This window comes from Parasteatoda tepidariorum, chromosome 6 (assembly GCF_043381705.1).
Source record: "Parasteatoda tepidariorum isolate YZ-2023 chromosome 6, CAS_Ptep_4.0, whole genome shotgun sequence".
Taxonomy (NCBI): Eukaryota; Metazoa; Arthropoda; class Arachnida; order Araneae; family Theridiidae; genus Parasteatoda; species Parasteatoda tepidariorum.
Window position 1 is genome coordinate 8739180 of NC_092209.1, and position 25650 is coordinate 8764829.

At 31.2% G+C, this 25650-nt stretch overlaps 1 protein-coding gene and 1 pseudogene across 4 annotated transcripts in view; both read right to left on the bottom strand.

Annotated features, from left to right (window-relative positions):
* The window catches only part of LOC122270840 (uncharacterized), a 313909-nt pseudogene that overhangs the window by 117857 nt on the left and 170402 nt on the right, over positions 1–25650 (bottom strand).
* The window catches only part of LOC107454305 (rolling pebbles), a 119957-nt gene that overhangs the window by 33721 nt on the left and 60586 nt on the right, over positions 1–25650 (bottom strand). For 2 of the 4 annotated variants that reach the window (XM_043051230.2, XM_016071446.3), the window contains 2 exons: positions 2805–2972; positions 1364–1513 (listed from right to left, as the gene is read on the bottom strand). In XM_043051230.2, coding sequence (XP_042907164.1) covers positions 1364–1513; positions 2805–2972 — 318 coding nt within the window. Of the gene's footprint in view, positions 1–1363; positions 1514–2804; positions 2973–5739; positions 5862–24992; positions 25111–25650 lie in introns of those variants that run through there. The other 2 variants (XM_043051231.2, XM_016071448.3) reach the window with 2 other exon arrangements.

A 25650-nucleotide genomic window follows, 5' to 3' on the forward strand; every position in this document is an offset into this window, starting at 1 on the left:
GAGGGGAAAAATATTTTTTTGACATTTCTCATTTTCGAGATATCGAGTGTATATTGTAGTAGGGAACCGATTATCCGGAACGATCGGGACCATCGATATTCCGGATAACTGATTTTTCCGGTTTTCTGAATCGCTACAAAAAGCCGTTTTTTTATTGTTAAACCCTGGAGAAAAAAAAAATTTNAGCACTTTATTTATACGCTTTCAGCATCAATTCAGAGGGCGCTGCGCGCGCCACGCACGCGCGATGGCTCTGAAACTTTATTAATTTGCATAATATCCTATAATTGACATTTGCTGCGAATTTCATTTGATTCTGATGATTCCTTCATGGTGTTGCATTTTCTACAAACAGCAGTTTATATATATATATACACACATATATATCTATCTATAAATATAATTGTATACATATATATAGACACACAGTATACTGTTGATATATCATAGTTGAAGGGACGCTAAAAGATTTTTGAGATAGCTAGTTTTCGAGATAACAACAGAACTAAATATGTTCTAAAAAGTATAAAAATATATTCTAAAATATTACTCTAAAAAGTAGAGTCATAAAACGTAAGAATAATTACTAATAAATATGCAAGTAATGATAGTTGACTATAAGCCTAAATACAACAATGATAATTTTATTAAACGGTAAGGACAAAAATAATTTTGCAATTAATAGAAAATAATTGGTTTATAATAAACTTATGTTGCGATTTCTCCAAAAAAAAAAAATTAATAATAATAATTTTCTGTTTCGAAAAAAATTCAGCATACGAAGGTTTTAGAAGAAACTTTTCGACATAGGAATGCAAACTAACATTAGGTGGGTACGTAATGCCAAGGGGAAAAATATTTTTTTGACATTTTTCATTTTCGAGATATCGATTGTATATTGTAGTAGGGAACTGATTATCCGGAACGATCGGGACCATCGATATTCCGGATAACTGATTTTTCCGGTTTTCTGAATCGCTACAAAAAGCCGTTTTTTTTTATAGTTAAACCCAACTAAAAAAATAATTGGAAATAATCTTAAAAAGAAGAAAAAACGATGAAATAATACACTTATGATTATTTCCAAAATGATGGTAAGGTAAACATCTGTCAAATAAGAACGAAAAATCCTAAAATCTTATGCGGAAAAAAAAATTATAATGGCGGGAAAACTAATCGAATTTCGTTCCGGTTTTTTGGTTTTCCGGTTTTCTGATTTCCGGATAACGGGTTCTGTATTGTATATTGCTACTTTTTCACTCTACACAATAAAAATGATTTTTAATACACTGCCATACCATAATAATAAAGTGCTGTATTTTAATAATAAAATTTCAGCTAACTATAAAGAGAAAATGATCACCTTTAGGTGGAAGGGCTCCTACAGGTAGAGGTCTTTCAGGAGATGCCTTATCCCTTACTTGCATGTATGTTGTGAAATGACCATTGGTTTTTAGACGAGGCCTAGGAATACCAACATCTTGGGATAAGTGTTGCTGATACTGGGCTTGAGCTGTAATACAATAGCAAAAATTAAAGGTAAATTGTCAAAAGGTTTATCATTCAGAAATGAATTGAAGAATTTAATGGAAGAACAAGAAAAGTTTGAAAACACTTTAACTTCCTTATTGGGAGAATGAAATAAAGATACATTTTAACAAGTCTTAAAACAGCACAGCTTTCTATGGGGAAAAACATTTTATGTGAACTATTTGATGAAATTCTTTTGCATTTTAAAGTTGATTTTCTTAGATTCGCTCGCCTATTTCTTAACAAGTTTTTTCTCTTTGTTGTTTAACATACAAATTCGACCCATAAATTCAGAGATATAAAAAAAGACGTCATGAAGAGGAAAACTAACAGTGAAATATGGGTTTCGAAACCCTATTGTGAGGGTGAATATCTCGAAAAAACACTTAAGGTTTCGAGGTCCCAGAAAACAACTACAAAATATGCTACATATTTACTAACTATAAAATAATTTTTCAACAGAGTTTTTCGAAGTGGCGCTGACGTCCCGGTACTACCTACAACGACATAAAAACGATTCCCAAACACTGTCGAAGATGTTAGGTGTGCTTTTGATGATGACCGAAGCAACAGCAATTTAGGTGAAGCAAACCTCCACTAACCTCTAACTTTCGTTAAATCTATATTCCTACAAGGGTTCTTTTCTTCAAGGGAACCTACAAGGGTTCTTTTTTTACGATTTTCAACCCTTTCAACGTGGTTTGCAAAACCATGTAGTATAGTTAGTTTTCATTCTCTTGATGCTTTTAATCACCCCTCTGAATTTATAGATCGAATTTTGAACACCCTGTATATACAATTAGAAGTATTCGCGATAGTTACTATCGCGAATACTTCTAATTGTCAAGCTCGAATGCACCATCTAAGCTCGAATAAGCTCTCTTTGTTTCATGTCTTGACCTTACGACCCCCTTCCTTCTCCTCCTCTTCTCAGTTGTATAGTTGTGTACTACGATATTTTCCCTTTTTAATATTTTTTTTTAGGCATGACAGAATGAGAAAGAAACACTTCCTCACACACTCCGTAAGTATACGTACTAATACGAGATATAGAATATCAAATTGAGATCACATCCGCGTAATTATGGGCCGCTGGAGTCAGAAAGGCTCTTCTCCTGCATGATACTTTCAGACAATCACTAGATCATAATTTTGAATAATTTAAAATATACGTTTTATCCTCAAAATACATTACAAATATTTCCTCCTAGACGACTGAGGATTAACATCGCTGACCCCTGTGATGGTCAGTGAATGAGAGAGGGAGTAATTACCATGATTAAGGCAGAGTGGGCAGTGGTCTGAGTTGATGCAGGCATAGCAGAGTTCATGTCCACACGTGTCTATGAGTTTCCTGTGTTTTCCCTTGTCAAAAGGAGTGCAACATGTTGGACATAATGTGCCACCATTATCCAGAACCATCTTTCTAACAGTGTCTACATCTAAGTGGAAAAGAAAAATCAAATATTAATTCCTGTTTTTTTTTAACTTTATGAGCAGAGTTTAGAAAAAATTGTGAATTGATAGCAGAAATACTTTATTTAAAAAATAAATTAGAGTTAGAGGAAACCTCTAACCAGGGTGCGTAGCCAAATTATTCAACAAAAAATAAGCACCTAATAAGTACTTTTTAAGCACTCAAAAAATATTTTTAAGCACTATATACACTACCAAAATGCAAAATAATTTCCCAAGACTTTACATGATCATCATAAAATAACTAGTTTCTGACCAAGAACTCTTCTTGATTATATTAGCCATTATAAAATGATCAAGAGATTTTTCGGTTCGATATCAGAGGGAGGAAAATGAAGCCTGAAATTGAGAATAGAACTCTTCTTGATTATATTAGCCATTATAAAATGATCAAGAGATTTTTCGGTTCGATATCAGAGGGAGGAAAATGAAGCCTGAAATTGAGAATATCTTCCAAAATGCAGCAGAGTTGCAAATGAGAGTGGAATAATCTCCCCGGACCCAACTCAGTATATATGCAAGTACTGCATCAAACATGTAAAATGATTAGTGTTTTCTTACGCTATGGTCCGACAGTACCATAATAAATAGATTGTGGTACTGTCGGACCATAGGCGACGGACCATCGCCGAAATAGATTGTGGTTTAATGAATTGTGAAAGCATTTAAGAGAACAATACTAAAAGCACGCTTTTGCATAATACGTAGCAAAAATCGACATGGTAAAGAGAAAAAAAAAACCATCTTCGAAAAGGGAAAGTGAAGCACTATTTAAAAAAAGCCAATGAAAAAGGCACCTTTAAGGGCTTTTAAATTACGAAAATCGAAAATACGCATCTTTAAGCACTTTTTAAAAATGCTACGCACCATGTCTAATAAAGAAACACTCTGCAGTGCATGGGGAAAAGTTTGTCAAAGTATCCACTGCATAAAGCAAATTTTTATAAAATTTTCTCTCTGCAGCTAGGTAATTGCAAAAGTTTATTAAAATCTATTGATTTTACTAATCAATGCAAAACTTATTCCCATAGTTGCAAAGTAGCAGATTTGTCTGAGAAATTTTTTTCCCCTAAACACGAAAACCTTTGTTTTTTAGTGAATTTAAAACCAGCTAACCTAAATATGAATCTAATCAGGATGAAAAATTGGAAAGAAAAAAAAATGAATCCCAAGTATGAGTGATTAAAAATTCACGTGTATTCTTAATCGTGGAAGATGTAATTTACGTGGATTGAACTGTCAAATTCATGTGAATCAATATCTTTATAAAGTACAAATATTTTTTTTAGTAATTTTGTGACAATTTTACACTTTACAGCGTTATATGATACTTTTTTTTGTATCTTAATCAGATGTGCAATATAACTTGGAGCACGAGTAATGCACAATAAAAAATAAATAAAATAATAATAAATAAGTCATTGAATTTTAAATTTTACACATCAGAAAAAAGATTCTTAAATCTGCTAAATATTTGCAAAATTATCAATAATATTTGCCATTTTTTTAAATTTAACTTAGATGAATTTAAATCGATAAAAATTTACATTGTCTGAGATATTAAGGGGGCCCTTTAGAAGATTTCTAATTATTGAGGAGGATACACACCCACCAATGATGCCCATGAACAGGAGCTACTGTAACACCATGCAGTGTTGACTGCTCACTTTATTCAAACAAATACTTAATTATGCTTTTTTTTGTACTCGAATTTTTTATTTTATTTAATTATTTTTTGAAGAAGTCAAATTAATGTAACTACTTTTTTTTTTAGTCCACGAAATATGCAACTAACCAATATTTTTTTTAATTATTTTTTGTGTACTTTATTTGTTCTTAATTATTACGACTGCTTAATTTTTCAATTCGATTTTAAAAAAGTATATATACGTCACTGTAAAGGACCGAAATGGGCGGTTGTTGACTTCCACCGGCGAATGTTGACAATCACATAGTCGCATTGGTAAATGTCCGAACTATACATTAGGTCTAGTTACATGCAACTGCCTGGTATATATTTGCTCTACACTGATGTTTTTTTTTAAGGTTCAGTGCCACTGCCCGGTATACGGAACACTGATGTTTCTCCTAATCTATCCTCAGCAGATATTAAAATATCGATTAAAAATAATAATATCAACGAATAAATTAATATCAAATCGGATATAACAAATATTTCGGACATTCACCAAAGCGACTATGTGATTGTTGACATTCACCGGTGAAAGTCGACATTCTCTTGATTTCGATCATTCACGGAAGCAAATACATTGTTTTTTACTCAGCTGGGAGAAAGAAACAAAAAGGAAAAAAACCGTTGAGAGAAATTTTTTCGAAATTCCAAGATGAAAAATTTAAAAAAAAAATCATTAATTAGGAAAAAAACATAAAGATAGAAAGAAAAAAAAGGGGGAAGGGAAGAAACTAAGAAGAGATTTTGAGAGAATTAAATGTTGAGCTTAATGACATAAAAGCTTTGGAAAAAAAAGTATTTGAAACCTATCTACATATGAATTCTTTTAAGAAATCGAAATGTACAAAAAAAAATGTACCACAAAATAATTAGAGTGTAGTCACGAATAAATAAACCATCATTCCAAATGCAGCACATTTAAAAACAAAAAAAAAAGGGGGGGGTTGTAAAGAACTCGCAGGACAGTTGCGTGCCGAACATCCAGGTGCGTCAAACGAGACACAAGAAGTACTAGGAAAAAAAAAAAAAAAAGAACTTACACTAATGTATAGTCCAGCAAAGACCATGAATCCCGGCCATGTGGAAGTCCTGCGAGGCAAACTCATCCAATAATGACAGGTTTAGAGACAGAGTATGTAGGTCGGATCATTATTTTTCGAGTTCTGAATCGGTTATTACGAAATGTTCCATCCAAGGATACGGTTATGAGTCATCGAACGAGAAGAAATAAATCACAGATCTAAATAGTTATGAGATCCCCCCCTTCAGACCCAGACAAACCGTCTGAAACACCAGAACGGGTAAAGACACAGGTGTGCAAATACACAGGAGTACTGATCTCAATATTTTTTTTCTTCTTCTGTCTATAGTTTAGTTGTAGAACAGAGAACTCATTTGAAGTGAGGTGATTGTTGGTTTTAATCAAGATGTTTTAAGCAAATGTCTGTGCGGCACGCAATCGGACACGCTGTCTCAGAATTGGAATTGATATTTTGCTTTTCTTGTTATGGGAATAAAAAGTGGGGAACCACAAATGAGCGCGTTCTTAAGAAAACGCTATATCGCTAACGAAAGTATATGAATCGTTAATTCTTGTTCACCTCCATAAGCAATTTAAAGCATAGAAAAAGTGAATTGAGGTAAAATTACGAGTAAGGCATGAAGCCGAATCCTGAGCAGCGGTCGGAAAAACTACATTATTTTTGTAGTTAACTACAACTACTTTTTTATAAATGCAGTGACAATTAACTACTTTCGAAATGTAGTGATTACTTCACTACTTTAAGAGACCGAACTTAGCTGGAGAAATTAATTTACACCTGTATGTTTTACACTGCTAGAGAAATTAATTTACTTATTATGTTCAAAATGGTTTTGAATAAAAAATTGGTTTTTAATAAAGAATTGTTTAGAAATATATCTTTACGTGAGCCAGTTTGTTATTCGAAAACATTTTTTTTTCCTTTTCGGAATTTGTTTATTTAATTTTAAACTTCTTCTTATACCTTCCTCGAAAGCGAATATTTAATTTTAGAAATGCTAGGAAATTATCAAATACTTGCAATTTCGTTAAGAGTTTAATGCTCTTTTATTTTCTCTAAGAAATTGAGGGAGTTGGAGAAACTTTGATAGAATCTGTATTCAGGTAAAGAAACCCTCACTGGAAAAATTNAAAAAAAAAAAAAAAAAAAAAAAAAAAAAAAAAAAAAAAAAAAAAAAAAAAAAAAAAAAAAAAAAAAAAATAATTATTGAATTTTAAATTTTGCACATAAGAAAAGGATTCTTACATCTGCTAAATATTTGTAAAATGATCAATAATATTTATTGTTTTTCTTTTCCCATTTCAACTTAGATGAATTTAAATCGATGAAAATTTACATTATTTGTCTGAGACATTAAGGGGGCCTTTTAGAAGATTTCTAATTATTGAGGAGGCCCATGAACAGGAACCAATGACGCTCATGAACTGGAGCTACTGTAGCGCCATGCAGTGTTGACTGCTCACTTTATTCAAACAAATATTTAATTAAACTTTTTTTTTGTCCTCGAATTTTTAAGACTTTTTTATTTTATTTATTTTTTGAAGAAATCAAATTAATGCAACTACTTTTTTGTACTCGAAATTTTACAATCATTTAATTTTTTGTACTCGAAATATTGCAACTGCCTTATTTTTTGTTTACGAACTAACCAACTACCTAATATTTTTTTTTTAAATAATTTTTTTTTTTGCGTACTTCGAATGCTTTATTTTTCAATTCGAATTTAAATATATATATAGTATATATATATATGTTACGGTGAATGATAAAAAAAATGAGTGACTGTTGACTTCCACCGGTGAATGTTGACAATCACACAATCGCTTTGGTAAATGTCCGAACTATACATTAGGTCTAGTTACATGCAACTGCCTGGTATATATTTGCTCTACACTGATGTTTTTATTAAGGTTCAGTGCCACTACCCGGTACTTCGGACACTGATGTTTCTCCTAATCTATCCTCAGTAGATATTAAAATATCGAATAAATATAATAATATCAACGAATAAATTAATATCAAATCGGATATAACAAATATACGGACATTCACCAAAGCGACTGTGATTGTTGACATTCACCGGTGAAAGTCGACATTCTCTTGATTTTGGTCATTCACGGAAGCATATAAATTGTTTTTTACTCAGCTAGGAGAAAGAAGAAAAAAAATCGTTGAAAAACATTTTTTCTAAAATACAAAATGAGAAATTTAAAAAAAAAAAAAAATCATTAATTTAGAAAAAAAATATAAAGATAGAGAGAAAAAAAAGGGGGAATTGAAGAAACTAAGAAGAGATTTTGAGTGAATTAAATGTTGAGCTTTGAAGAAAAAAAAGTATTTGAAACCTATCTACATATGGATTCTTTTTAGAATTCGAAATGTATAAAAAATAATGTACCACAAAATAATTAGAGTGTAGTCACGAATAAATAAACCATCATTCCAAATGCAGCACATTTAAAAACAAAAAAAAAAGGGGGGGGTTGTAAAGAACTCGCAGGACAGTTGCGTGCCGAACATCCAGGTGCGTCAAACGAGACACAAGAAGTACCAGGAAGGAAAAAAAAAAGAACTTACACTAATGTATAGTCCAGCAAAGACCATGAATCCCGGCCATGTGGAAGTCCTGCGAGGCAAACTCATCCAATAATGACAGGTTTAGAGACAGAGTATGTAGGTCGGATCATTATTTTTCGAGTTCTGAATCGGTTATTACGAAATGTTCCATCCAAGGATACGGTTATGAGTCATCGAACGAGAAGAAATAAATCACAGATCTAAATAGTTATGAGATCCCCCCCTTCAGACCCAGACAAACCGTCTGAAACACCAGAACGGGTAAAGACACAGGTGTGCAAATACACAGGAGTACTGATCTCAATATTTTTTTTCTTCTTCTGTCTATAGTTTAGTTGTAGAACAGAGAACTCATTTGAAGTGAGGTGATTGTTGGTTTTAATCAAGATGTTTTAAGCAAATGTCTGTGCCGCACGCAATCGGACACGCTGTCTCAGAAATGGAATTGATATTTTGATTTTCTTGTTATGGGAATAAAAAGTGGGGAACCACAAATGAGCGAGTTCTTAAGAAAACGCTATATCGCTAACGAAAGTATATGAATCGTTAATTCTTGTTCACATCCATAAGTAATTTAAAGCATAGAAAAAGTGAATTGAGGTAAAATTACGAGTAAGGCATGAAGCCGAATCCTGAGCAGCGGTCGGAAAAACTACATTATTTTTGTAGTTAACTACAACTACTTTTTTATAAATGCAGTGACAATTAACTACTTTCGAAATGTAGTGATTACTTCACTACTTTAAGAGACCGAACTTAGCTGGAGAAATTAATTTACACCTGTATGTTTTACACTGCTAGAGAAATTAATTTACTTATTATGTTCAAAATGGTTTTGAATAAAAAATTGGTTTTTAATAAAGAATTGTTTAGAAATATATCTTTACGTGAGCCAGTTTGTTATTCGAAAACATTTTTTTTTCCTTTTCGGAATTTGTTTATTTAATTTTAAACTTCTTCTTATACCTTCCTCGAAAGCGAATATTTAATTTTAGAAATGCTAGGAAATTATCAAATACTTGCAATTTCGTTAAGAGTTTAATGCTCTTTTATTTTCTCTAAGAAATTGAGGGAGTTGGAGAAACTTTGATAGAATCTGTATTCAGGTAAAGAAACCCTCACTGGAAAAATTTAAACATTACTAAAATAGAAAAAAAATTAATTTATGTACTTAATTTATAAAATATTATTTACAGGTAGTCTTATTAGTTTCGATTCCTCAAAGGTTTTAAATGCGGCTAGACCTTAATACCCTCTCCCCCGACAGATTTTTCGTTTTGAACTCAAAAGATTCTTTATTTTATGAATTCTAGATTTCGCTGTTAAATAATTGTTTGGGGTCACTATTATTTTATGCTTACTATACTAACTAAAATTTTTGTAAAAATACTAAAATTCAAATCACCCTAGTAATATACTTTAACAATTTTTATCTAATAACTGATGACTCTATGTTGATGTTTCAAATCAAATATTTTTAGAATCTTTATTTAAAAATGCACGATTCAAGAGTTAAATCAAAGATTCGTAACTTTATTCACTCTAGATTCGGCTGTTAACTGTTCGGCTGTTTGTGACAGCCATTAAGCTGATGATCATCCATATTTTAATTTTCGTCGAAGATAATGAAGTGCATTACATAAAATGGTAATTTTATTATAACTTTCTCAGAGTCTTAACATAATTTTATCAATGAATTAAAGAGGAAGAAAAAAAAAAGGTACACATAACCCTTGGATAATGAATGGATTGCATTTGGAGCAAGGCGGGGGAGAGATAAAATTCCAGGCGTTGATAAGATCGCTTCATCCGGTGAACGTGATAAATACACATGTAATAAGGCGTCAAAGATCTTGTGAGTGTCTTATCTAAGGCGAGACAATAAGATTCCCATTGACATCTAAATATATGTTACTACCTCCGCCATTTCAATGGTTACTTTCATTGCTAAATATTAATTTAACTGGATAGGTAAAAATAGCTGGGATAGGTAAAAATCCAATAGGCTTTATAAATTTGATGATAATTGTTGCATTATGTAATAAATATTTAACACATAGGGAATTTTAGGGATTTTTATGGACAACAAAATAGAAAAACTAATATTTTCCATTAATGATTGCCATTAAATACGCTTGGAATGTATTATGTTTACTCATAATTTTGAATAGTAATTAATAGATATTTAATTCATCATTAGTTAAAAGTTTTTTTAATTAAGTTTTAAGTTGGACCGCGATGGCTCAGGTGATAGAGCGTTCGCTTTCCAATAAGGCGAGCCGGGTTCGAAACCCAGTCTATACGAATTCCACATCTGGCTTGCACCGAACACAGTGCTGACGTGAAATATCCTCAGTGGTAGACGATCATGGGTTAGAGTCCACCTTGCCGCCATGCTAACCGTGGAAGGTTCTCGTAGTCGTCCTTTCCATGTAACGCAAATGCGGGTTAGCTCCATCAAAAAGTCCTCCAAATTTCTCTCGATACTCGATCCAGGAGTTCCTTGTCTTCTGGATTGGGTTCAAAATTACAAGGCTAAGGAGATTAACATTAGTAGTCATAAACCCATAAAATTGGGACGGCTGTTCAACGACGGTTATAAAATTATTTTAAAAAAAATTGAGTATCATATAAGATCGTTGCTTTCACTTGATGTAGATATTTTATCGGTTCGAATTAACTGTTCAACGGCTGTTCAACGACGGTTATAAAATATTAAAAAATATTTATGTTAAAAAGAATGTTCTGAATAAAAATAAACTGAACATTTTAGAACAAAAAGAGTTCACAACTGATTTCTATAAATGAGGCTTGCTTCATTATTTATTAGTAATATTTATTTAGGGTCGATAATTTTCCGATGTTGGCTCTATATAGAATTGTTAGATTAACCTAATATTTTATATCCATTATTCAGCCAATATCAGCCCTATATAGGAATATTATTGTCCAATATTAAAAGTCAAGCTAGGACTAATATTTCATTTTATTTTATTTTATAACCGTCGTTGAACAGCAGACCCGATTTTTTTGGGTTTAAGACTACTAATGTTCAACTGCGTAGCCTTGTAATGTTGAACCTAATCCAGAAGACAACGGAACTCCTGCATCAAGTATCAGGAGTAATTTGTCTTCGTGGAGGACTTTATGATGAAATTAACTCGCATTTGCGTTACATGGAGAGGAAGACCACGATAACCTCACATGGCTGGTCTGACAACAAAAGGACTCTAACCCATGATCCGCCTACCACTGAGGATATTTCACGTCAGCACTGTGGTCGNTTAGGGATTTTTATGGTCAACAAAATAGAAAAAAAAAATTATTTTCCATTAATGATTGCCATTAAATATGCTTGAAATGTTGTGTATTATGTTTCTCATAGTTTTGAATAGTAATTAATAGATATTTAATTCATCATTAGATAAAAGATTTTTTTAATTAAGTTTTAAGTTGGGCCGCGATGGCTCAGGTGATAGAGCGTTCGCCTTCCAATAAGGCGAGCCGGGTTCGAATCCCAGTCTATACGAATTCCACATCTGGCTTGCACCGAACACAGTGCTGACGTGAAATATCCTCAGTGGTAGACGATCATGGGTTAGAGTCCACCTTGCCGCCATGCTAACCGTGGAAGGTTCTCGTAGTCGTCCTCTCTAACGCAAATGTGGGTTAGCTCCATCAAAAAGTCTTCTATGAAGGCAAATTGCTCCCAATATTTAATCTTCGTCTTCTAGATTGGGTTCAAAATTACAAGGCTACGGAGATGAAAACTAGTAGTCGTAAACCCATAAAATTGGGTCGGCTGTTCAACGACGGTTATAAAATATAAAATTAAGTCTAAAAAAAAGTTCTGAATAAAAATAAACTGAACAGTTTAGAAAAAAAAAAGAGTTTTGAACAGTTTTCTAACAATGAGACTTGCTTCATTATATATTAGTAATATTTATTTAAATATTCACGCAAGCAATAATCTATTGCCTTTATAACCGCTAACAACAAAATAGCTTTGGCCCTCATTGGACCAATATTCACTAATCTTGATTCAATAAGGGCTGATAATTTTCCGATATTGGCCCTATATAGAATTGTTAGATTGGCCTAATATTTTATATCCATTATTCAGCCAATATCGACCCTATACAGGATTGTTATTATCCAATATTAAAAGTTAAGCTAGGACCAATACTTTATTTTATTTTATAGCCGTCGTTGAACAGCCGACCCAATTTTTTGGGTTTACAACTACTAATGTTCAACTCCGTAGCCTTGTAATGTTGAACCTAATCCAGAAGACAAGGGAACTCCTGGATCAAGCAGTGGGAGAAATTTGCCTTCGTGGAGGACTTTTTGATGAAACTAACTCGCACTTGCGTTACATGATGAGGAAGACCTCTCACGGTTATCCTGACGACAAAGGGACTCGAATCCATGATTCGCCTACCACTGAGGATATTTCACGTCAGCACTGTGGTCGGTACAAGTCGGATGCGGAATTCGTTTCGACCAGCCGTCGCAGGGGATTCGAACCCGGTTCACCTCATTGGAAGGCGAATGCTTTATCCCCTGAGCCACCGCGGCTCTAGAACCAATATTTTATTTTACGATGCATGTTCCTGTAGGACCTTTATTGAGCTAATTTTGAGTCCAACTAAGTTCCAACTAAAATATTTACTAGGAGTATCACTTCAAGTAAAATGCCAATTAAACAGAAATAAGGAAAGTACAATAAAGGAAAATATAATATGTCCAATGACAATATATAGAACAAATTATGGAGAAAAAAACAAGATATAAACAGGCCATTAATTTTTCCTATTACGCTTTTCAAATCAAAATATAGAAATTCTTTAATAAAGAAATATGTTAACATTATTATCATTTTCAACGTCTATAGCAATTTTTATGTTTTTTTTTTCGAAGTAAAGCATAATGCTGCTTATTTTCAGCTTATGTAGTATATACCACCAGAAACTAATTCATAACTAGGCTAGATATTGGACGAAGACTGCAAATTTATTTTTCGGACATAAAACCTAATTTAAAATAATTAACGATAAAACGATGAAAAACCTTACTTCCTTCTAATTAAATACTTTAAATACTTCATAGGTAATAACGTTTACAATAACCTTAAACTTTATTTACAAAGTTGGGGCTCCACCGAAATAAGGTTGATTATTTTCGCAGCCGAAAAAAAAGGGAAACTGCTGCTATAACAATTCCTCAAAAAACTAATAAACAAAAAAGGGAAACTTGAGAAACTAAAAAGACAATATTAATGCTAAAAAACAGGCAATTTAGGCGTAAAAAAATAACAAATAAATAAAAGGAAAGTGAGGTAATAGTCTGAAGATGAATGGAAAGTGACAAAATGAAACGAAAACAGTGCAATTTTCATTTTACGAGGGTTATTTTAACTGCAAACGATATAAAAATGAAACAATAACCAATTTACAAAAATGCCAGCGCACAAGTGGAATAAACCTTCAGGTATTTTTCTCTCACTCGTGATTCAGAGGTCGTCGCTTGGGGGTCAATCATGACTGACCTCTGGTCTCTCACCGCATTAAATGACCTGTAAGGGGCGTTAAAAATTGATTTAGTTATTACTCTAATTTTGAAATAAATGCGCATTCCTTTGCCTTTTCTTTTTTTTAATCCTTTTAAATTTAATAGAATTTTCAGTAAATCGCTATATTCGAGTACTACAGGTTTCAGAGTAAAAAATGTATGGACAATGGCAATCAAAAACTAGAAAAAAATGTTACCAGTAAGTAATGTAGAGTGGGTATCTCGATTGGTAGTTGAAACGTGGTATTTGTTTACGTTTTCGAAAGTTCTTTGCATATTTTTTCAAGTAAACCAAGCCTATCAAGTATCAATTCTGACAAGTGATATTCTATTCTCTTTCACTAAAATTCCAATTCTTTCACAATATCATTCTTACTTAACACAAAGACAGGCACGAAACAATGTAGAACTTAAACTAATGGGATATCTGCAAGTGACGTAATGCGGGTATCTCGATGATGATTGGTTGTAGAAACGTGGCATTTGCTTACGTTAGCAACTGTTTTTTTCTATTTCGAGTAAGCCAAGCGTGTCAAGTATCAATTCTTATAAGAAGTGACACATTCTAAATTCTTTATCAATGATTCTTTCTCAAAGATTTAAATTTTTTCACTATCTATTTACACAGAGACTTTACACAAAGACAGGCCCGAAACACTGTGGACCATAAGCAAACTAATACTGCATCGAAGTTGCCAGGTACACAAAACAAAAGTATGTCACATGAACAATATGATGTTTTAAGAAATAATAAATCTAAATTAACGTAAAAGATAAATAATTATATTATAACAAATTCAATCAAATTGAATTATTTTCATGTTAATTAACGTTCTAAGTGTGGAGATACTTAGTTTGACTTTAACACATCATCTTGTTTATAAACGATCAACTGGCACCGAGGTCATAGGTCACGTGTCTGGGTATCAGTGATCGTCTTCTTCTCGAGTTGCAAGTCCGAAAATAAAAGATCCTAAAATGTCTTATTATACCAACACAGATTTAGTTTCTCAGATTTAGTTCCGTAATCATTTTGTCGCAATGGTAACCATTGCAACTTCATCAACTATTTTAATTTCTAAAATCCTAATTAATTTTCGATTACTCAATAACACGTTAAATCAAGGTCTGATATTTCCTCTCGCCAGCTCGACATTGCTACTGGATATTTAGGGCTGGGTTGCAGGTATTGTTGTTAAACGTTTTTCTTCCAATTGAACTACCACATTTTTTCCCAGAGTTAGCTTTCACACGCTATAGATCTGGGCGAGACTGAGGCCTACTCTGAGGGACTTCGAGATATTTATTTATCATTATTATTTTGCAAAAAATAATTTTTTGTAATAAAACATAACATAATTTTGGACATAAAACATAACATAAAAATCTGCATTTGTAATTTAAAATTACATGTGTTAATTGAACGTAGTTTTACAAGAAGGTTACAATAAAATCAAATTACTTATTTACTGTTTAATAATTGTAAAAATAGTGAAAACGTTTATACATCTATTTAAATATGTATATCATAAAATGTTTCTTGATAAGAAAATAAAAAGTAAAAGCAAATACAAAAGAAGAAAAATTTTAGTACGATTTGATCGGATATGTGGACGCTCATCTGACTATCGTTTCCGATATATCGTACCGAAAAACGATATCGCCATACCGCCGAAGACATAAAAGCTATATCATCGCAAATGCTAAAACACGCATTCTTTTACAAGGTATATTATTAGATACGTCGTATGACATTCGAGCACGTGCCGTGTAATGAAAAAGTCATGACTTACAGCAAAAAGCTCACAACAGTAAATTAACACGTTGAATGCCACGCTAATTTTACATGGCTTGCCCGTCTGGCCAAACGGTAAATAACTACAAACTAAATTTGCACATATTAAGACAGATGTTGCTAGTATTTTTAAAAGGTTTAGCATGACATTTTTGTAAAAAAGTGGTGCATTATATAAACCTACGAATTGTTTAGAAATAGTGGTGGATAAAAATCTACTTCCTTGAATTTATTAAACCAAGAATCACAATTAATAAACTACCACTTGAAAATATTTATTCGCTGTCCGGAGCAAGTTGGCATCTCTGTGTATATAAATAAAACTATTTTTGTGTGTTCTATGTGGCATTCATTTCTTCAAACCATTTTAGTAACTATAATAATATTAAAAATTTACTCGAATCATGTGTTTCTAATAATCTTGGTTTCGCCAGGTTACCGGTGACCCCCGTGTCATTCAACGTGTTAAAATAACATATTATGAGTTAAAGCACGTTATTTCATTTGGCAACAGAGTTTTCGAAAAACAGCTTTAATGAGTTTTATTTCTTCCATTCTTACGTTTTTAAAAAATTATTCCAAATTTCCATTTTGAAGCAAGGCCATAAAGTAAGTTAATCCTTTATTGTTTAAATTCTCTGCACTGCTGAATTTTTTTAAAAACATTTTTTACTGCCTTTCGTTTTTTTTCTTCCTAGAACTCATCAACTAAATGATCATCAACTCACTTAATGGCATTAAAAAAAAAGAAACCTGGACTGCGTGACAAACAGGTAAAAACTTGTCGCACAACGGCTGAAAGAATCCCACGCAATCCAAGACTGACTACAGCAGACTGCGTGGCAAAGTAATAAGGTGAGATTGGCATTGAATCTAAGTGACCTTTATTTTCTTTTATTTTTTATTTTAATGGGCCACTTCAGTGACTAAAACATGGAGATTGCAGGACATGACATTACGAATTATAATAAAGTAAGAGTAATGGTTGTTTTTCTTTCTGTGTCCGAATAACTCGAGGACAGGAAAACAGAAATGTTCGGGTTGGGCAGGTAGCCATTTTTCTTAGAATCCTGATTAGTGTTATGAGACACCTGCTTAAATTATTCCACACGAATATCTTTTTTAGAATCAATTAAATTGCTTCCAACTTCGAATGCTATTCATTCATGTTTATTATTATGATTTGTGACATCAATTATTTTATTTTTTTTGGCAACGACGCGCGACATCTTTGAATCTACAACGCGTCGCAATATACGTGATAAATTTTACTTCAAATACTTTTCCTCCTTTTTTTCATTACTGTATATCATATCATTACACTGTATATCACATACCTGGCCATAACGCACTATAAGATTCTATGCAAAATCTTAATGATCATGTGATACTTATACAGCATTATCGTTTTGACGCAGCTGAAACCGGTTTATACTTGTTTAAGTTCGTGCATCAATTAGCTAACATTGTAATTCAATATGTTAACTTATTACATGTGTATTTAAATACAAAAGTATTGTGTATAAACTCGTGCAAAACACGTAATAACACTACAAAGCGTCAGATAATTTGGTCTAATTATTATAATATACTAATATAATAACTGATATAATAAATATTCTATATTTATGTAATATATCGCATAGAGCCGCGATGGCTCAAGGGATAGAGCGCTCGCCTTCCAATGAGGCAAGCAGAGTTCGAATCCCAGTCGATACGAATTCCGCATGCGGCTTGCACCGACCACAATGCTGACGTAAAATATCCTCAGTGGTAAACAGATCATAGGTTAAAGTCCCATTGTCGTCAGGCTAACCGTGGGAGGTTCTCGTGGTCTTCCTCTCCATGTGACGCAAATGCGGGTTAGTTCCATTAAAAAGTCCTCCACGAAGGCAAATTTCTCCCAATATTCGATGCAGGAGTTCCCTTGTCTTCTGGATTGGGTTCAAAATTACAAGGCTACGGAGTTGAACATTAGTAGTCGTAAACCCATATAATTGGGTCGGCTGTTCAACGACGGCTATAAATAATAAAATCCTATCACCGAATTTATATTTATAGCGCCTAATTTAACCCATTGATACAGGAACGTAAACAAGTGCAAACCGGTTTCAGTAGTGTAAAAACTATAAAGCTGTATAGAGTATCACCTGATAATCACCTGAGTATCACCTGACCTATTATCTATTCGTATCAATATCTATTTTCATCAATACAAAAAAGTCAAAATTCAGTTAAGACGTGCTACAGTCGGGATAATTGATAAACTCAACTTTGATGGGGATAAAATGTGAATCCGTCCATATACTACCACAAACCTTAATCAAATTTTAAAAATTAATATAATCGTAAGCATTTTTAACAGATGTCAAGATGGTAGACTTAAAATTTTTAATCTTTTTCCAAATACTTCGCTTAAATTATGCGAATTTGTATGAAATACGTTTAGAAAATAAAACGAACCAGGCATTTTTCCTATTTATAATGCAAAAAGGGTAAAAAAAATTTCCAGCCTAAGATAGTAACTTCTATAACATTATGTTGCAAGTACAGTAGAAAATGTGCGTCTAGTATAGAGACTTATAAATTAATTCTAACAAAAGTTAGTAACTTATGGTTAGTAAACGGCAGTTTTACGGTAGAAAATGTACCTCTAGAACAGGGGGTTTCCAACTGGCGGCCCGGGGCTGCATCCGGCCCGCGAAGCCTTTTTTTTTTTTTTTTTGTGGCCCGCGAACAAAATTATATTAGTTGTCATTTTTTGGTGGTTAATTTTCATAAAACTATATGGTAAAAACTCCACTTTTCTGGTTAATAAAAACCTAATTTCTTCGTTTCTGTGAAATTTAACATACCAACAGTGTAAAAAAATTTATTTCTCAGGTTTTGCATCCAAGAAAATATTTATTCAAATACGAAAATAATCGTGTATGCTGCTCTTTTTTATTTTATTTTTTGTATTTTGTGAATATAATTTAGCATGTGCGTATCAAAAATTTTCTCGAAGAAATTTTCGGATTTAACTTTTTGAAACCACTCATTTTGGACGAAAATATTTTCACACACATTTTTAAATTTTTAATTTAAAATGTAAATATCTATTCTCTGGTAGTTGCAGCAGACAAACCTCAATTTTCTCATTGAATATTTTGTGTGCTACTATGTAAATTTTATTACCAATCTTTCTTAAGTTTTATATCTTAACAATTAGATATCTGTTGCACATTAATTGTTTAATACATAGGTGCACATTAAAGTTATGGAAGCCCGAAATCTTATTATTTATTCAATATTTTTAAAAATATTATTAATAACAATTAAATATTTTTTAAAAATATACTTCTTATTTTAATTTGCAGTTCAATACTTTTGTTTTGTACAACTTGGTAAAAATCTGCCATTAATATTTAATGTTCCTTCAACATAAAAGAGTCATACATAAAATTAAGATAAAGTTGCGGCCCGCCATTTGATTTGTGTTTTTAATTGTGGCCCCAGGCCTCATGTAAGTTGGAAACCCCTGCTCTAGAATTAAGACGTAGAAATAATTTTCATTACAAGTTTGAAATTTATGCGACATTTTGCTGTTTTACAGTAAAAAATGTGTCTCTAATATTAAGACTCAGAAATAATTTCTAGCAAAAGTTTGTAATGTACGCGACATTTTGCTGCAAGTACAGTAGAAAATGTGTCTCTAGTATTAAGAAGAAGAAATAATTTCTAACATAAGTTTGTAACTTAGGCGTCGTTTTTCTGTTTTACAGTAGAAAATGTGTTTCTAATATCAAGACGTAGAAATAATTTCTAACTTAAGTTTGTTACTTTAGGCGACATTTTGCTGCAAGTACAGTAGAAACTGTGCCTCTAGTACTAAGACGTAGAAAAAATTTCTAGCAAAAGTTTGTAACTTAGACGTCATTTTGTTGCTTTACAGTAGAAAATGTGTCTCTAGTACTAAGACGTAGAAGAAATTTCTAGCAAAAGTTTGTAACTTAGACGTAGAAAAAATTTCTAGCAAAAGTTTGTAACTTAGACGTCATTTTGTTGCTTTACAGTAGAAACTGTGTCTCTAGTACTAAGACGTAGAAAAAATTTCTAGCAAAAGTTTGTAACTTAGACGTCATTTTGCTGCTTTACAGTAGAAAATGGACCACGAATATTAAGACTCAGAATAATTCCAAGCATAAGTTTGAAACTTATGTAACATTATGCTGCGTTATAGAAAAATATGCGCCTGTAGTATAACATTAATATACAACATTATAAAGAGTTATATTTTATTCTATTTTCTTCACACACAAAAAAGAAAATCCATCAAAATAGCAGCCTAGAGTACTTATTTTTTTCGTATCAGTTGGTTTCATCGTTATAATTCCTACTTTACATGCGAGATTATTTTGATTACTCGAATGGCGTGGGACGATTACAGGTAACCTTGCTGCCGGCATCATTCCACACCTCTTTCTCATAAATCAGTTCGGAACGATGACGTAATCATAAATAGAACTTACAAAAAAAATTTCTTAATATTTCTAAAATATGATAAATAAATTTAATAAGGGACATTCATAGCATGGATTTACGTAAACGCCAAAAGTTGTGGTATACATTATTCAAATTTAGTGAAAAATATTATTCTTAAAATTGCTCAAGATTAGCTTCTAAAATTCTAAATAGCTCAGTCGAATAGTTTCGAAGAAATAGATCCAAAAAGCTTACTATTTTTAATGAAAATTGGAATTTTTAAATTGTAATTTTTTGGGGAACTATTCGATTGTTTTTATTTTGTACTTACGAATTTTATTTTATTTATTTGTTTTTATCAGCTAACTCATTTTTGGCGTTAGAACTTTTAATGCTCAACTCTTGAACTTTGTAATTTTGAATTCAACCCAGAAGACAAGAGAACTCTTTTATTAAGCATTGGGGGAACTAGGCCTTCAAGTACTTTATGATGGAACTAACAAGCATTTGTGTAACATGGCGAAGAAAACCACTTTCCCACTGTCCGTGCAACAACAAGGAAGTTATAAAGAATAAATGAAAATAGAGCCCTAAACAGAATCAAATTTAGTTTACGGCCAACAATGTTCAACTCCGTAGCCTTGTAATTTTGAACTTAATAGAGAATGCAAGGGAACTCAAGCATAGAGAGAAATTTGATTTCATGGAGGACTTTTTGATGAAATTAACCAACATTTGCGTTACATGGAGAGGAAAACCCCGAAAACCTCCCAACAGTTTATGCCAATACAATTCTGTAATCAACAGTGTTTGATGAGTAATTAAATAGTATACAGTTGTGTGTCTTTAAAATTTCGAGAAGTATCTTTGTTTTTATGTATTTAACTTCAAAAGAATTTTTTTTATCTTCATCCAAATCGGTTGTCATCAATTTAAACTGTAATGAAATTATATTTTAAAAAATCTAAAAACTGTCAAACATGCAGTTTCAAATTAAATACTCAAAAACACATAATCGCATCACCTTATTGCTTTAAAGTTTTGAGGAAAAATCCATAGAAGTTCTAAAAATTACCAAGCGCTATTTTTCCTAACCTAATAAAGCCAGATCTTTATTTTCCACCTTTTTTTAAAAAACTTATTGATATGTATAACAATATTTTATCATCAAAAGTTTGTTAAGTACAAAACAATATCAAGAAAACACAAATTCAAATTTTAAAAGAAAATCCAATATGGCGAAAGGTAGAGGCTTTTTTATGTTCATTTTTTACCTTTTACCTATTTCGCCATATATAGAGCATTCTTTTTAGAGAATCGAAAAAGTTTAAATTATTTTTTATTTTTCATGTTTTTATTTAAAAATAGTCGAAAAAATTTCAGCAGTAAGATATTAAAAGTTTTACATAATTCTTAAAGAATATTACTTATACAAAATACAAAATTCAGCTCTATCGGATTATTAGTTTCTGAGCTATGGAGTTTTTAAAAAGTCGTATATTATACCATATACAATCTAAAAATAAATAAGTTTAAACTCGTTGATGTTTCTCATAACTGCTCTAAACTTTAAAGAAAGTAAATGTAAAGATAATTGTTATAAATGTTTAATTGTTAGATGTTGTAATGCAATTTTAGTTGCAAATCAGACGAAAATATATTTCAAACTTTTAAATAAAGAGATTCGCCAAAAATTTTCATCATTGCCAAACACAAACAGTAATTATCATTATTTAAAGAAAACGATTACTAACAAGTAAACTTATTCTCGAAATCTCCCTCAACTGATCGTTTTCTAGGAAAATAAACAAATGAAGAGGAGCGAAACTAAAAATGACATCGTCGATAAAAGAATGTAAACAAGAACATAATGAGACAGATAAACTGGTCACTCGACAAAATTTATGACCTCGCGAATCTATACAAAGCTCACGACAATCGTGCAAACAATAATGACGAAAAAAACTGACATAACTTTTCTATCATCCTTTGTTGACATGTGTATGGACATTTACAGCATCCCTACTCAAATCAGGCAATTACGAACTCAAATTGGCTTTATTTCTGTCATCAAATATTTGAGGGTCGAAAATTGTTATGAATTGAATAGTAAAAGACAAGCAAGCGCAGTAAATGTGCCTTTAAAATTAAGATAGATGATTATCTTTATTATTCTTGTGGTTATTAGATTAGATGTCTTTTTTTCTTCTCTTCCCTATAAGGTTTTTTTTTTCTTTTTTAAATTAGATTTTTATTAAGAGCTCAAAATTGCCAACATTTAAGAAAAAATTCGTAAAAAAAATATAATAAGAATTACTATATAGCTGTGGGAAACGTTGTATTCCATTATGAATATTATAAGGTTCTATTATGAAAAAAAAGGTATAGATTTTTTATAATAGAAAATATTTATTAAAAAAAAAACTTCTTAGTAACAGAACTCTAAATAATCAATATCCAATAACTAATTCATAAAAAAATATTTGAAGGAATAAATAGCGAAGGGAAAACTTGTACTTCATCATAAAGATTATGTGGAATTCTGTTAAAAATGAAAATTAACTTCTCAGTAAAAGAACTGGAAATTGTCAACATTCAAGAATAATTCGTAAAAAAGATTTTTGAGAATAAATATGAGGGAAAACTTCTATTTCATTAGGAATATTGTGAAGTTATTTTATGAAAATAAATATGGAGTTAACTTTACTAATGGAACTTCTGTAAATGAACTCCATAGTAACAAAAATCAAAATCGCCAACATTCCAGAAATAATTCGTCAAAAATATTTTAAGAATAATTATAGAGCTGCGGGGAAACTTGAATCCATTAAAAGTATAATGAAGTTCCATTACGAAAATAAATATGAATATTTGTTTCAAAATGGANAGTTATTGAAAAAAGAATTATTGCATTTAGTAAAAAATTAAAATTTAAATTAAATAGGATTACATTTCCATATTTATTTCCAATAGTTAAATTTCATAAAAATCCAATAAAATTTCTGCTGCTTTTTAGCGCGTTTTTTTCAAAGAAGTTTTTTCCTTTTGATCTTAATTATTTGTGTTTTCTTTCAGTATTTCAAAATGGAACTTATTTTTGATAATTAACTTCTTAGTAACGGAATCTAAAATCGACAATATTCGAGAAGTAATTCGCAAAAAAATATTTTAAGAATAAATATAAAGTTGTAAGAAAACCTTTACTCCAATACGAAGTTATAGAAATAAATTTGGAACTTATTTTCTTGGTATAACTTCTGTTTGAAAATTAGATAAGTTAAAATTTTCAATATTTAAAAGGTATTTGTAAAAATATATTCAACGAATAAATATGAGACAGTGGGAAAACGTGTATTACATTATAAATATTACATAATTCTCAATGAAAATAAATATAGAGCTTATTTTCAGGCTAAAACTAATTTTTTAAAATTAGCTACTTAGTAACAGAACTCAAAGTTGCCATCATTAAAGATTCGTAGGAAAATATTCGAAAATAGATGTGTATCATAACTTATTAAGGTACATTATCTAAACACTCAATATGGTAGGCGTAAGAATTACTGAAAATTTGGCCAATAAAAGAATTCAAATTTGTCACAATTTAAGAGAGTTTCATAAAACTGTTTCGAAGATAGATGTTAATCTTAATAAGTAACTTGTTAAAGGTAAGCACTCAATAGTGTAAACATTGAAATTGGTAAACACTCATTAGTCTACACTCAAATTGACTAAACACTCAAATTTGTTGGCGTAAGACCAACTGAAAATAACCTCAGCAACATAATTCAAATTTGCAAACATTTTAAAGTGTTTCAGAAAAGTCTTTCAAGAATAAAGAAATAGCTGAGTGGATTATAAAACTATAAAAAGAACGAATAAAATTATAAAGAGAAAACTCTCAAATTTAGTCGTGCAAAAATTAAACATTAATTTAAAAAGTTAACAGTTTTCAATAATTTTTCTGGCAGATTTTACATTTTAAAGGCAAACTTTTTTCAAATTCTTTAAAATATTATTTAATACTAGGAGGCTCCGCCCCCTGCTCGCTAACGCTCGCCAACCCCCGAGAATTGCTACGCAATCCTATGTGGTTCACGCCGTGAACCATGGCTCGCTGCGCTCGCTCGCCAATGAACACAATGTTCTAGCACAAAGACATAATATATTATCATCAAAGACATAGTATTTTATCATCAAAGACATAGTATTGTACTTATGTAGAAGAATTCTACCAATGTTCTTATTGGCTTTTAAAAAAGTATATTAGCTATTTAGATTGTACATGGTGAAAAAATCAAAACATTAGCTAAATAAGAAACATATTAGCAAAATAAATTATCAAATATTGCTTCACTAATATTCTGCATTTTAAAGCGTGAAAATTCAATGCATAAATAAACGCGAAATATAAAAAAATTCAATGCATTCAATACAAACACTTAAACGTTTTTTAGACGTTTAGGTAGCTCCCAGTAGAAAAATATCAATTCAACAGCGGCCTTTTAAAGCATTCTCACTTCAATTAATTAATTAATTCCTAATTGAGTTTAAATTAAATATTGTCATGTTTTTAGTGCATGAATCTGAATTGAACAACCTGATAATGCTCACTCTGGTTATTGTTATCTGGTTGCTCACTACGTGCTCTTGCGCGCCGAATCCAATCAATTAAAAATGAAAACTGTTGCCAGCGCGAGAAAAGAAATATCATCGGTTTTATTGATACATACATATATACGTACAGATTAGCGTTTTATATAATATAGATATTACTACGATGCGCTCTTGAATTTTCAATTCTTTCAAAAACTGAGTTTTTATTAATTGAAAGTCAACTTACCATTGTACCACTTATGGTACTCAGAGCTATCCGTATCTATCATGATATGTGTGATAGTTCCAATAAAGAGTTAGAACTATAGTTCATTATCATCATTGATGTTGTATAACTAGAAGAAAAATATTAACATTTAGTCAAAATAGAATTGCAAGATTAAATTTGTAACATTATTTATTAATTTGTTATTAGGTATTCCTATTTATTTATTTAATAAATATGCTCCTCGTAAAATAATTTCCATGACAAAGTAGTGCAAAAATAATAATTAAAATTAAATGAAACCAAAATTATCAATCTATTTAGGAAAAATTTGAATTCGTCAACGGATCCTTGATTGATTATTATTAGATCGTAGAAATGAACCCTTGGCGAAGTATTTTACAGTAAAAATAGACAAATCACATTTTTTTTCTAAAAATGGGTTTCTCAATTATTTCATTGTAAAAGTCAAACCCTTTAAAAAAAATCTTTTGTCTTGAAAAAGAACCTTCCACAGTATTTTTCATTTTAAAAATGAACCTTTCACAAAATTCTTCCTTTGAAAAACGAAATCAATGACGTCATTAATTTATAAAGTTCAAACTCCAACTTCTTTAAAAGACATGGCCTTTTTATTTTCCCACAAACGAACAAACAAACAAAAAAAAAAAAAAAAAAA